This window comes from Condylura cristata, unplaced genomic scaffold (assembly GCF_000260355.1).
Source record: "Condylura cristata isolate star-nosed mole 26May11 unplaced genomic scaffold, ConCri1.0 scaffold00007, whole genome shotgun sequence".
NCBI lineage: Eukaryota > Metazoa > Chordata > Mammalia > Eulipotyphla > Talpidae > Condylura > Condylura cristata.
This window is the reverse complement of record NW_004567108.1, coordinates 50,082,768-50,096,386: the sequence shown is the minus strand read 5'-3', so window position 1 is coordinate 50,096,386 and position 13,619 is coordinate 50,082,768. Positions and strand designations below refer to the sequence as shown.

Sequence of the window (13,619 nt, the reverse complement as noted above, 5' to 3'; positions counted from 1 at the left end):
GTCTACAAAGTGTGCCAGAGTATTTCATCCATAAACCTCAACATCCATAGGTTATTCCTGATTTAGCAAAAGGTCAAAGGCACCAAGCCTTAATAAAACTATATACTTATCTTTATGTAAATTTATCATTAAAAGAAATGAAAAAACGTTCCAAAGACTGAATCTGGGCCCTAAAATTATTTATTTGCTGCAGCCACAGCACATTTGTAAGGGCATGTTGAAACCCCTGAAAATAGAGGTTTATAATAGAAATACTGATAGACCTTTAATTACCAGATGGAGACATTAACTGACTCCATTAAACACCATTAGCACTTAATGAATGAATATACAGATGATTCTTTGTTATCTTTGTCAAATCCATGCCAGTTTAAATCCTAGCCAGTATAAATGATACTTCATTTGACTGTATTTAAAAACTGCATTTATTATTTTAAAAATTCTTTTCTCTATTTCAATCAGACTCCTAAGATTTTTTAGAAAAAGATACCTATATCATGTTGCAGCTGACTTGATGCAGGATAATCTTTCCATTAAAAAAATATTTAAGGACTTGATGAACTAGTAATCAGTGGTCATGCATTGTGCCTGAAAATTCCCTTAACTCCTCGCAAACACTACAACAATGTCTTTGCTCTCAAAAGAGAAAAGGGCGTAGAATGTAACTGAGAAAACACGATGCATTTTGCCTTTATGTTCCCAAAGTATATTTACTATGGCAAGAGAGTCCTTTTGATAAGGTGAAGAGTTGAAGTTTTTGGTGCTCATTTTTCTCTCATAATCTATAAGGCCAGTATACAAAAAACTATAAAGTAAAACCTCTAGGAGTTCTCGGAAAAAACAAAACAAAACAAAAAACCTATGAGGATTCCCAGTCATCCAACACTCCACCTCCAAACCCAGGGAAAACTGTCAATGATCTGAGTCTCCCTGAGTCCTTCACAAGGGATCTTGATTTCCAACCATTTCAGCACGGGATTTAGACGAGACATATAGAACAACATAAGGAAGAGACATGCAGCGCAGATTAGTGGTAAACAGAGATACATTCTCTCTCAGTAGTGTATACTTGACGTTAATGCCGATGATAATTCACCTGATTTACAGAATATTCACTTTAATAGAGAGATGAGAGACTGAGACAGAGGAAAATAGATACTGAAGCCATTATAATCTTGATACCAAAATAAAATTAAAATGAAAAATTAACATGATAGGTTCAAGGCGTTTTGGGAACCCGTTTTCTTTGCCAGATTTCACATCCTTACAGCTTCATGGTCTTTTTCTTCTAATAAGTTTATCAGCTGAGAGAAGCTGTCTTTCAGCGCATCCATGTCATCCAGCGAGCAGGGCTGCAGAATCCAGCGTTTTCCACGTGCAAGTGGCTCAAGTTCAAAATATTTTTTGACCTTGGGGGGGGAGGGAGATAAATATGTCATTAATTACATCAGCAAATTCCTCTCACTAAAATTTTGAAGGTGACGAAGTAGGGGAATTTTAAGGAGAATGTATATGACTGTGACACCTAGGACTTTCTAGAATCCTTTCACAGCTGTTATTATAATGTGGGTTAGATGTTGTGACCTGGGAGTGTTTTCTTTAGGGGTGAATGACCTGCTTGCAAGCCACCATTTTACCCATACGCTTAACAGCAAGGGAGGTCTGATGAAATCTAGGAACGAATTTTATGTACTGTGGCACAGGGCAAAATACGAGAAAGGCAAAACAAATATTCAATTCAATCAAAATAACTCTAGCACAGAAGCTTTCCTGACTTTATAGCTTGTTAACTTATTAAACTGGCTACAACCTATGATATATATACTACATCAATTAGTCAAATACTTAATAATGCCTCCCATCAAGAGGGGACAGCAAGGAACATTAGTTCTTTTTGGCCATTAAAAAGCATACACAACAAAAAATTCCAGTATGTTTCAGCTAATCTTTTTTCCCTTTTCATTAAATCTTGAATTTTATTACTGAGGCCTGAGCAAGTGATTTTTTAAGGAAGATAGAAACTGTGTGTATGTATATGCAAATAGAAACTTATTTAGCTATACATACATGAAAGCGCCCCCAGTTTATTTATCCTCCTAGTTCTAAATTTTCAGAGAGGGTAAAATCAAGACTGTATAGCTATTATATAGAGTGGAACATTCACTCTCTCTAAAAGTTGTTGATTGATAACCAGTCACACATCACTCATTGTACTGGTTAAGACACTGACTAATGGTATCCGAGATTCCCAACTCCTGACTGAATAAACATCAAACTGACGCTAAGACTTCCAAGAGGGCTGAGGGGCTCCTTCTCAGGTGTGCTATCACCATTCCCATCCACTGAACACATATGCCATATCACACAAAAGCAGAGCTCTGGATTTATAGGTTACCAAGGTTTCCATAGCATAAAATTCAGTCACCAGCACTACCAGAAGAGGCACTGATCAAAGACATTCCTGGTCAACAAATTTCATTAAATCTCATGAGCCCGAAAATATTCCAAAGTCCATACCTGAGCTAGAGTAAAAAATGTCTCAATCTTATTGTGCCTTTCCCAAATATGGGTTTATTTTGCCTTTATTATCATCATAAGTACCAGACTATTATTAGCAACAGAGATGTACCAAAGTGGTATTAATATGTGGATATATTTTTGAATGTGAACAAGAAGGCAGGAAGAGATACTGTTTTTATGCATTTTTTGGAACCACAGACATGCTAACATTTTATAGTTCAAATGTTTCCCAGAGTCCTCCTACATGTATCTGCAAATTCATAATAAATATCACACCACCACCACCACCACCACCACTACTACTACCACTAAAAACACTGTGAGTGAGAATGAAAGGACTTTCATTACTTTTGGTCCTGAAGAATAATGAAAGTCTCATTTCCAGAAAATGAGTATACAACTTCAGAACAATTTCTACCCAACTTTTTTTTTAATTTTATAGTAGTTTATTTTTAAATATTTTTGTTTATTTTCCATCTCAGTTGCAATCCCCTTCTACCCAAGTTATTTTACAAATCATGGTGTACCTTATGTAAAGGTCACTGTATTCTTTTAATTTTTTAGGCACTGGAAACATGTTGCTTCCAGGAAAAACTGAAATTACTAGCGTAGGTGATCAAATCTGTCCCAGGAAGGGAGGAATTGCTAGTCAACCAGCGGAGCCTTCAGCCAGCAGGGGGAGAAAAGAGTTGGTAGGAGCAACAGGTGGGAAACATGTTTACGTCTACAGCTAGAAGGAGGAGTTGGCTGCTCCAAAAAGTTTAAAATCAGAGATCAGTCTCCTTGCTTTTCCCACAAGTAAGGTTTCAGATTGCAACACTGAGGCCAGAAACAGGAACGGCTTGCTGATGCTGAGATCTGATCAACAATCCCTCCATCGAGAGGGATATTAGTACATGAGGGAAGCTGTACCTTGCCACACTTTATAACCTCAAATCTACAAGGACAGCATTTTAAGTATTGATAACTGAGATGTGGGTTGTTTGCAAAAAATTCAGTAATATTAGAAAGAGTGACATAGTAAATATATTGGATTAACAATACTTCCTTTGGATAGTTCATTTGAAAATGCACAGACTTGATCATGATAGCTTATTAACAGTTATTTTGAAATCAACATTAAGAGTTCAGTAATCACTAAATTGTATTAATTTGTGCTATTTTGCAATAAGGGGCAGACACACACAAAAGCAAGGCCCCGCTGGCCAGGTTTTGGCTGTGCATGAGGTTGGTTTCTGGAGAACTGAAAACACAAGTCTATCATGTGGCCACACTTGGAAGATAAGATGTCCGAAGGTACTTATGTTTCAGAAGTTGTTCCTACTGAATATTAACATGAGAAGGAAATGGAAACTTCGATTACAGGGTGGTCAGCAGATAAAGGCGTCTACTGGTGTTAAGCTGACAAATATGGCTAGGTAACCTGAGATTTTCAGATCTGTGACCTAAGTGGGTGGCTAGCCTGGCCTTACTCTCTCCACTGGTCTCCAAATAATTCCACACGGCTCTACCTTTATGATATCAATTTTAAAATAGGCCTGGCATTCTGCTGAGAGGCAAGTAGTGGGTTTACTGCTAAAACACAGCATTTCATTGCATGGAGCTCCACATTTCTAAGACCAAGGAATATAATACAAGAGATGGGAGGATGAAGACAATGCTCTAACATTCTTCTCCAGGTTAACATTTGTTTTCTTATGTCAAACTGAACTTGAAATTTTACCTTCCTGGTAATCTTACAATAAAACTGTTCACAGACATGTTTGATCCATCCACCATTGCTTTTTTTTTTTTGCCCTTCTTATATGCTGAAGTATAATTTTATAGAGATGTGTTTCCACAGGATCAGAACAATATCTGCTACTGTTTTTAAGGTTAAAAAATTGCCTATGATGAAAAGCTTTATTTATATGATGAAAAACTTTTTTAAAGGTTGTTCTTTTTTTAAATCATGATAAAAATGTGAAGAATCAGTCATTTGAATCCTTGATCAGTTGCCTAAATGCCATGGTTAATGGAAACTGCTGGAACAAGGAGAAGGTGATTGTTTCACATTGGCTTCTGGAGACAGCATTTGGGGGAATGACATCAGAATACAGCTGCCTGGCAACCTGTGGTCACTTAGCTATTTTCGGGATAGCCACAGAGAGTGGGCATTTGTTACTAGCCATGTATCCACCCTAGAGATAGGAAAACAAGGCCACCATAAGTAGCCAACCTTTTTTAGCTATGTCATCAGAGCCCTTCTTTGCTCAGACAATGGTGGGTGATTTGCATTACTGCATTCCATTATTCACACATCGCATGCACTGCAAAGTCCTAATATAACAGAGACAAATCGGCACCATCTCATTGCTGCTAATGCATGTAGCAGCTGTTAAACCTGTGAGACATTACATAGCAGGAAGACCCACTCATTGGGTGGGAGATGTCCTTATGTTTCCTTGGGTAGACAAATAATAGAATATTCTTTTCCTATTTACAGGACCTCTAATGGGGTTCAAATGATACTCATTGATTTCTTTATCTTGCCCTTACTTCACATTCAAACCTTTTTTTTTTTTTCAGTTCTTGCAAAACTGTTGCAACTAAATTTCTAGAAGTCATGTGAAGCATTTCTGAATTGCAATAATAGGTCTTTCCTTTTAAAAAATCTGCAAACCTCATTTTATTTATAACGAGAGCTGCTTGTTTTTCGATTTCTGATAGTGACCCATGTAAGTATTATGTGTCCAGACTTGGTCTTTTTTTTTCCTGTATGTACTCTGGGGATCAAGGCAGTAGGACAGTGTAGACAAGAGGATTTTAATGTGACAATGAGTTAGGTTCCACACCTGGATGTTTATAAACAGTGCTTGACCCACACAAATGTGTAGCAAAACATTCAAGTTTGGGTGTATGATAATTCATTATTGCATGGGCCTGTGCTTTGCATCTGAGAATACATCACTCCTGGCATAGCATAGTCCTGCCTCTGTGTGAATTGCTATTCCAGTCTGTGTGAGATACTGTTATTTCTTGCCCTTGTCTAGGGCTATTAGCTGATTTTCACATACATTCACCACTTCTAAGCTAGCGATTCGCTGACTACACTTTTTCAGATCCCCATCTACACACATCACATAGATTCTGTCTGAGAAAAGTCAGCAGATGATGACAAACCTCTCTTAATATTGGGGACAGTTATGGAGGGCTCAGGAGGAATACAAGGCATTTTGGAAGTCTGCATCCTCAAAGTTGGCTACCATAACTTCAGTCGGTCGGCCATCATTTCAGAGGAGACTGGAGAGTGGATGAAGGCAGCGTGGTGTGCTGAACAGGCTTGAGCCTGTGTGCTATCTGCTAATGTATGGGGTGCTGTCACTGACTAGAGCGGGGTACTGTCAAATAAAGCAAAACAGAAACAACAGCCCAGCAAGAGGACTGTCATCCTATGTGCATTAGGAGATTACAAGTCCCGCCCTACTCCCCTGCTTTTTTATTGAGCATAAAAGACCGTGTTATAGTATGCAGTTTCATGACTCTTTACACCACTCTGACTATACTTCATCTGGAACTAAGAACAGTAACTGAGTCAAATGAAGAGGGATGTGATTATTTCAAATGATTCTTAAATCATCTGAGTTATTTTGATTAAGACATCTTGAGAAAAGACTTACAATACTTTAGAAATAAAGACATAGTCTTCATTTCTGGAGAAGGAATTTGGTTGCTGAAGAGCCTAGTTAGACAACTTCAGCTCTTCAAACCCATAGTCAGCATGAGTCAGCAGCTACAGCAGCCAGTAGAGACTACTGGGTAAGGATCACAAACAAAATACAGAAAGTGAGGAAAAGAGCTGCACTCGTGGGACTGATAGGTGAAAGGGCATGTGGAAGATGATGCAAGAGAACATGGCTCAGTTAACCATCTTCAACCCTGGGGAGTCATTTAAAATACAAAGTGTATCCATTGCAGTCAGTGTTTTTCAAAAACTATATGAATAGTGTTATTTGAGATAGAGTCATTTTAGTTTTGAACTTTTTCGGAAAAGTATGACGTGGATGATAATTTTACCCCAGAGTCCCAATTAGGAGGATGATAAGAGCCTGAAGGGACAGTGAAGTTTGGTAGGATATTTTCCTTGACTGTTAAAAGAGGAAGAAGGAATTTCTTATCTATATAACGCTTCACCACTGCAGCAGGTGCATGTATTGTACTAACATGTCACACTGGGGAAAATATGCACTGGGATGATAACTGCATAATTTTCCAACTCCAGGGACAAAGATGTCAAAACACGGAAATCATGAATTTGACCATGGTTTGGAGTATCAACACCACAAAAATCTGCAAATGCAACTAACAAGGATTTTCTTCTTTCTGGTGAGTAGGTGGCAAATGCTTACTGGTACCCCACAGAGTGTGCACACTTTGTACATGCTAGCAGAGGGAACTTCTGGCTCTGCTGTCTTATTTGCAGAAGCTCATGGAACAGGTTTAACTTGGTAACCTTCACCAAAGTCAGAAAAACTTCATCCACACCATAGCTGCAGGATGGGGTGTGGAGAGAAAGTAGTGGGGCATCATTAAGATTCTTCAGAGTGCGTTGTTGGCAGCTCGCTCCAAGAAAGGTTAGCTTAGAGAAAACAGCACCAGCTGTTCCTCTTCTCAGGGTTTGGAAATCCTAAGAAAGGTATACTAAATATGTCACTAAAGGCAGAATGCTACAAGTAAAACCAAGTTAAAGCAGTTTCAAGACATTACAATACAAAATATTTGTTTTTATTAAGTACAAATAAGGACCAGAAAATGACACCTTGATGTTAACCAATACCACAATATTAATTTGGAAATCCATATTTGTAATGGATGATTGAGTTTAAGAACACTAAGTGTGATAAAGAGGTATAGTTCTGGTAGGATGGCTTCTACCTTAAGCAAAGTGCAGCCTAACTCTGGAAAAATTAAAAACCAGACAAAATGACTGAAGGTTATGACCTGTGATTGAACCTCCACCCTCGTTTAACTCGTCTTGCCCAGTCAGGACTGTCTGACATGTAGAGAATAATTATATAGAAACCCAGTTTTTCCAGTACATGGAAGAACTTAACATGTCCCAGAAGAGCCAAATAAAATGATTTGCAGGGAACTTGTAGTGCCTGGGTGGGAGAGGGATTGTAGTACCAGGGTGGGAGAGGGATGCACAGCCAGGAATGGCTCCTGAGATGAAGGCCCCTTCTACCTCTCAAAGGTCCTTCTCCATCATCCAGGTTTGCTTTGGTGGTAGGACCTGGGATGTATTAAGCATTGCTATTTTGTTTAATCTGCTAACCTAGAAGTATAGAAGAAATTATATTTATTTTCTCTTTTTTGACATGCCTGGGGTCAGGGACTGTTTTATTCTCCTGCCTAAAAAGGCTGCTTATCAGCCAGCCATTTTGAGAGGCACAAATTAGGTAGATACAGATGTTTCCGGTTTCCTGGGCCCAAGAAAAGATATCCAGTATTCCTTTATGTGCATTTTCCTTGACTGATTATTTTACCCATCTCTCCTCAGCCTGAACGATTCCTGCACACAGGCCTTTGCTCCAACTCTGGCCTCTAACCCAACATGCCTCCTTCTACAGAAGAAAAGGCCTATAATTCCCTCTTAGATTTTAAGACCCAGCTGATGTCCTCCAGTCACCTCAAGGGGAAACCTGGATGATGGAGAAGAAACTTTTGGGCCTTAGTCACAAGAGCCATTCCTGGCTGTGCATTGCTCCCCGACCCCAGTACCCAGGCACTACAAGTTCCCTGCAGATAAAGTTTCACAGGAACAGTCATGCTTATTTATGGTTGCTTTCATGCAACAACAGGAAAGTTGAATGACTGCCACTAAGAAAGTATGGGCCACGAATCTAGAATATTCACTATTCGGCTTGTTACAGAAAAAAAAAGAAAATTGTCAAGTCCCATCTTAAAGCTTTTCAGCAGCTACCTGCTGTGTGCAGCTACTGCAGGAGCCCTTGGGAAGCGCGCTGGCAGGTGTGCGCGGTCTCCGTGTGATGCATAGCGAGCCCTCCTCTTCCTCGAGTTGGGTCATACTGTAGGGGGAAGAATTGTCTTCTTCAACCTACCTAACTGGGCTCCACTGATAACTTCAGTGCTTTGGACTGCAGTCTGGGTGGCAGAAGGGTCATCTCTCAATGAGATCCTGCTTTTTCTCTTTTGTGTTCAGACTGAGTTTCCTTCACATGGAGACTTTTTGAAGGCTGCAGAGCCAGTCAGATGACCTGCTGGTCTGAGGCTTTTGGCATCCTTAGGATGACTTTTAGAGCAAAACTATATTACCTATTGTTGCTATTACATTTTAAAAAGGAATATACAATTTATTAAATTTCCAAGTCTGATCCTAATTTCTCCTGAAACTATTATAGTCAACTTAAACCTCTTAATATTCTATTTATGCATCCAGTAAATTTTAACAATATGTTCAGAAGACTGAAAACTGTTTAGGTCCATTTATAAGCTCAGTTTAATTAACCACTCTTAAACATTTTGAAATTCCATTTACAAATTTAATATATTCAATTTTCTTGTAAAGCATTTAGAAAACAATCAAAACGCCCTCAAGTAGTTAAGAATTTTTTTTCCCCTATGAAGAATTCTTAAAAATTTCTTCCGGCCCTCCCTGGTGGTGCAGCGGGTTAAAACACTACACTAAGAAGCTTAAGCCACTTCCGCATGAGTTCGATTCCTGCCTGCCCCGGAGGTGACCACATGGCGCGGCAGACCTCTCTTGATCCGCCCGCTGCTCCCCTCAGCAGTGTACTTCATCCATCTGCCTGTTCTGCTCCCCACTCTGTCTCTGGTGAAGCCTCTCACCCTCCGCATGTGTGGCCTGTACCCCAGTTCTGTATAAATAAATAAATAAATCTTTTGAAAAAAAAAATTTCTTCTATTCAATTTATAAATTCAGTGACTTAAGTTCTTGTACATTCTAATATTATTTATAAGCTTAACTAAATTCCTGTATCTTCCTACATGGGAGGCCAATGCTGAAATCATGTATACATTTTAAATTGAAATCACAAAGTGAATTCAACAAGTTGATGATACTTCAAATGAAAGTATTAACAATGCAATTTTATTATTTTATACTCAGTGTTAAACTTCTAGGGTTCAGAAGATTTTCCCATAAGAAAACAACTTTCCATCCCTAATGAAAAGGGTTATCATTCCATACAATCTTCTCACCTCACTTAACTTGGGTTGATTTCCAAAGAGAACTGTTGGGCTGAAACATGTAATTGGATCAATAGATAGCCAGGGCAAAAAATTTTAAGATACTCAATGATAAAATAAAACATTTACAAAAACTGTTGCTATATTAAAAACAAAGAAGTTGAGCCTTGCCATTTGTCACAACAAATGGAATTATGCTAAGCAAAATGAATCAGGAGGCAAAAGACAGATACTAGATGTTTTCGCTCAGAGGTGTTCCATAGAGAAACAAAACAAAGGAATAGACAAAACTAAATCAAAACAAACCCTAGAAATCTGACTGAAGAAATGACTCTACTAGAAGGGAGGGTGGGGGTCACTGAGAGAAATAGAGAAGAGGAGTCTGGTTGAAGATTCTCAGATCTTTGGTGGTATGTACTATGTAGCAACACACATCTGAAGAGATATGAACCTATACCACTAAATCATCTACTATGTCATAAAACATTTCCTCAATAGAAATAATATAATTTATAAAGTTAACATAAATATAGATTAAAAAATAAAACAACTGCCATAATAATACCTTTCTGATCTTCGAAGGGCGGGCAAGTTTGGTCTTGGATATGAGTTATCATTACCTCTTTCATTAGTGTGCTCATAGAAGTGGACATCCCTCCCCCTCAGATTCTAGACAATTTCCTCCATTACTTGCCTGGATTTTGCATTTCTTTTTTTTTTTTTTAAAGATTTATTTATTCATACAGAACTGGGGTACAGGCCAGAGATGCGGAGGATGAGAGGATTCACCAGAGACAAAGTGGGGAGCAGAACAGGCAGATGGACAAAGCACTCCGCTGAGGGGAGCAGCGGGCGGGTCAGGAGAGGTCTGCAGCACCATGTGGTCACCTCCGGGGCAGGCGGGAATTGAACTCATGCGGAAGTGGCTTAAGCTTCTAGTGTTGTGCTTTAACCCGCTGAGCCACCTGAGAGGGCCCCTCTTTTTGTCTGGTTCTATAGACATTTAGTTTTCTTTTATTCAGGTAAAATTTGCATACTCTAAAATTTATCTTTTCCAAGAGTATAGTTCAGTACTTTTTAGAATGTTCACATCCATGTGTAACTACTCTCTAATTTCAGGACATTTTCATGGAGACTTTCTGTCTCTATGGATTTGTCTATCCTGACAATTCATACAAAAGGAATCATATAACATGTGGTCTTATGTGTCTGACTTCTTCAACTTAGTATGTTTTCAAGGCTCAATCAGATTTTGGTATGTATCAGTACTTGATTCCTTTTCATGCCTGAATAATATTCCACAATATAGATACACCACACTTTGTTATCCACAAGTGTTACTCATGGACATTTGGGTTGTTTTTGCTCTTTGCTATTATGGATTCATTATATTAGCCATCATTTTCATCTTACAATGGGCATCACTCATAATTGTGAAGTTTAAGAAATCAAGACGTAACAGGGATTAAGCATCTCCAGGAATCTGTGGTATATTTTATTTTCATTCACTTTCACTAGGATAACACTTTTGTATATGATTCTCCAAATTTTTTCATGGGAAAACATAAAGAAGATACTTATTTATCTTAAAACAAATTTAAAGAGCTGAAACTATAAAGAAAAGGATAGTGAAAAATCCATTTTTTGTTCTATCTAAAATGTTAGTAAGGGTAGTAGTGAACTGAATATTGGAAAGTAGTTACTACCCTTTCCAATTAACTGGGGCAAAGTTTTATGTAGGAGTTGGGGGATTTCAGGTACAGTTTCAAAGTCAGGTCTAATTGGTTCAAAATTAACTATATATATATACACTTATATATATGCCTCTAGGCAATTGCAATAAATTGTTTTGCAAACAGAGAAATATACAGTTTATCCTAGAAAACAGAATCACTTCAGAAATCTCAAGACCTATAAGACACTTCTGTTTTGAGCTATTCCTTTAATAGGTGTCCAAACAAAGTATCTAATTCTTATCTCAGAGAATGGCAAGAATTGTCATATGCTACAAGAGTTGCATCCATACACTTGTCTTTGCATGCAGGTGTAGGCGCCAGACTTTTCAGGAACATCTATAACATGCCATTATTAATAGCTTTGTACGACACACTATTTTCCTCCTCTTCTCTCTCTTCTCCCTTCCCTTCTGTAATCATTTCTATTTTGTTCTTTCAAAAGAACATTTATTTTTAGTATCAAGCACCTTTAGGCTATTACACTTGATTCTCTAACTTCCATATTTAGGAAAATACTCAGGTATGACTTACTTTACTTCAAGAAAGCAACTACTGCCAAGTGGGAAGGAACCTATCTATTAAAAACTTTTCCTGGCAATAGAATATGGCTGTTTGCGAAGTTCTACTTATATGTCTGAGAGGTAGTCAAGTATATACCAGACAGGAAAGAGGGTTAATGAGTGAAAGCCTCAAACACATCAGAGACAACCAATTAGCTTGTCTGAAACACTGGCTTGTGAAGCTATCAGTAACTTATAAAATGGTCTGCTACACACCAGTAAAATGTTGTTTAAATGGCTTGCTTAACCAGATGCATTCACCATGAAATTGATTCTTCTAAGGGTTTTTTTTTTTTTTAAACTTAATACTCATTAACTGTGCATATTAAAATGGCTTGGGTGGGTTTCAGGGTGGGTAGGTATTTTAATATTATAAAGTAAAGGTTGAAAATCTGAATTTCACACTTTATGAGGCTAAGAGGTACTGAGAAAAAGTTCATTAATTACAAACGCTTGTATCTGCCTCAATAATGGAAATGCATCAACACAATTAGATCATTCCTCTTCTGCCTTGCTAAATGCATAGACTGGTATTGGTAGATGTGCTCTAAAGACCTTCCAGTGCTGAGAATTTATGCTTGTTATGTTATGGAAATGCGCTGTTTTTCACCACAGACTGATTCTGCAAAATGGTGTGAGAGAAAGGAGACATGGAGCCTGGTATTTTTCCCACATTTGTCTCAGAGTGAACTTCAAATTTCATGCCCCAAAGACTTAGTCTTACTAAGACATTTGCGGTAACACAATGGTTGGCAGATAAATAAATGACTATCATGATACTATGCCATATTTTGAGTTCTTAAATAATTATTTTATGTCACAATTTTTTTTGGCCATGCCTCATAACTAGCTTTTTCTTTTATAGAAGGTTCTTGTACAAAAGGATACAAGATATTTCAATCAACTGCTACCTGCTCAGACAACCAGGAAAACATGCTCATTTTGTCAAACTCTTCTCTCTGCTCACTCAATATTGGTGCCTGTAATGCACTTTGCTAAATTGCTATCACTGATTGAGTCAAGGGATTCTTCTACTTAATAAAATATTAAGAAAACAACACATTCAGACATTGGTTAAATATACAAAAATCTTCTAAAAGTAGTATATATTCTAGCATTTTTGGCTTTTGTAGTGTGCTATCTATTCTCTATTATCAATCTTGCAGTTGTTAGGTATATGAACAGCACTAGCCAATCAAAATATTAATATGTGGAACCTAAATAAACATGTTTAATATTGGCCTTGTGGTACTATGGCAGCACTCTGTCCTGACAACGACAACATTGAGATGTTGGAGCAGATTCAAATTCTTGGGTCTTAAACAGGAGACAGACAAATATGGCAAGCCACGTATTGCTCAGCCGCCAATGGAGAGTGCCAATGTCCCTGTCCAGATGCAGAGATATTCAAGGGATGTTCCTGTCAGCAGTTTGTCCTCTGGCTACAGCAAGGAGCCACCATGGAAACACTGGGAGTAAAAGGAAAAACAGGAAGGCATGGAGAGACAGGGAAAGGCAGAAAAAGCTGACAGTTGCCTCAGTAACACATCTGAACAGGTAACAAATGGCCTTGTAACAAACTGCCATATTGTTA

General features: G+C 38.1%; 1 protein-coding gene across 1 annotated transcript in view; it reads right to left on the bottom strand.

Moving 5' to 3' along the window:
- Positions 1-1,070: 1,070 nt before the first annotated feature.
- ARL15 (ADP-ribosylation factor-like 15) overlaps positions 1,071-13,619 on the bottom strand; it is a 360,786-nt gene continuing 348,237 nt past the window's right edge. Inside the window, exon 5 of the mRNA XM_004678326.1 lies at positions 1,071-1,409. Within this exon, the coding sequence (XP_004678383.1) occupies positions 1,257-1,409 (153 nt within the window). The 3' untranslated portion in view covers positions 1,071-1,256. The remainder of the gene's footprint in view (positions 1,410-13,619) is intronic.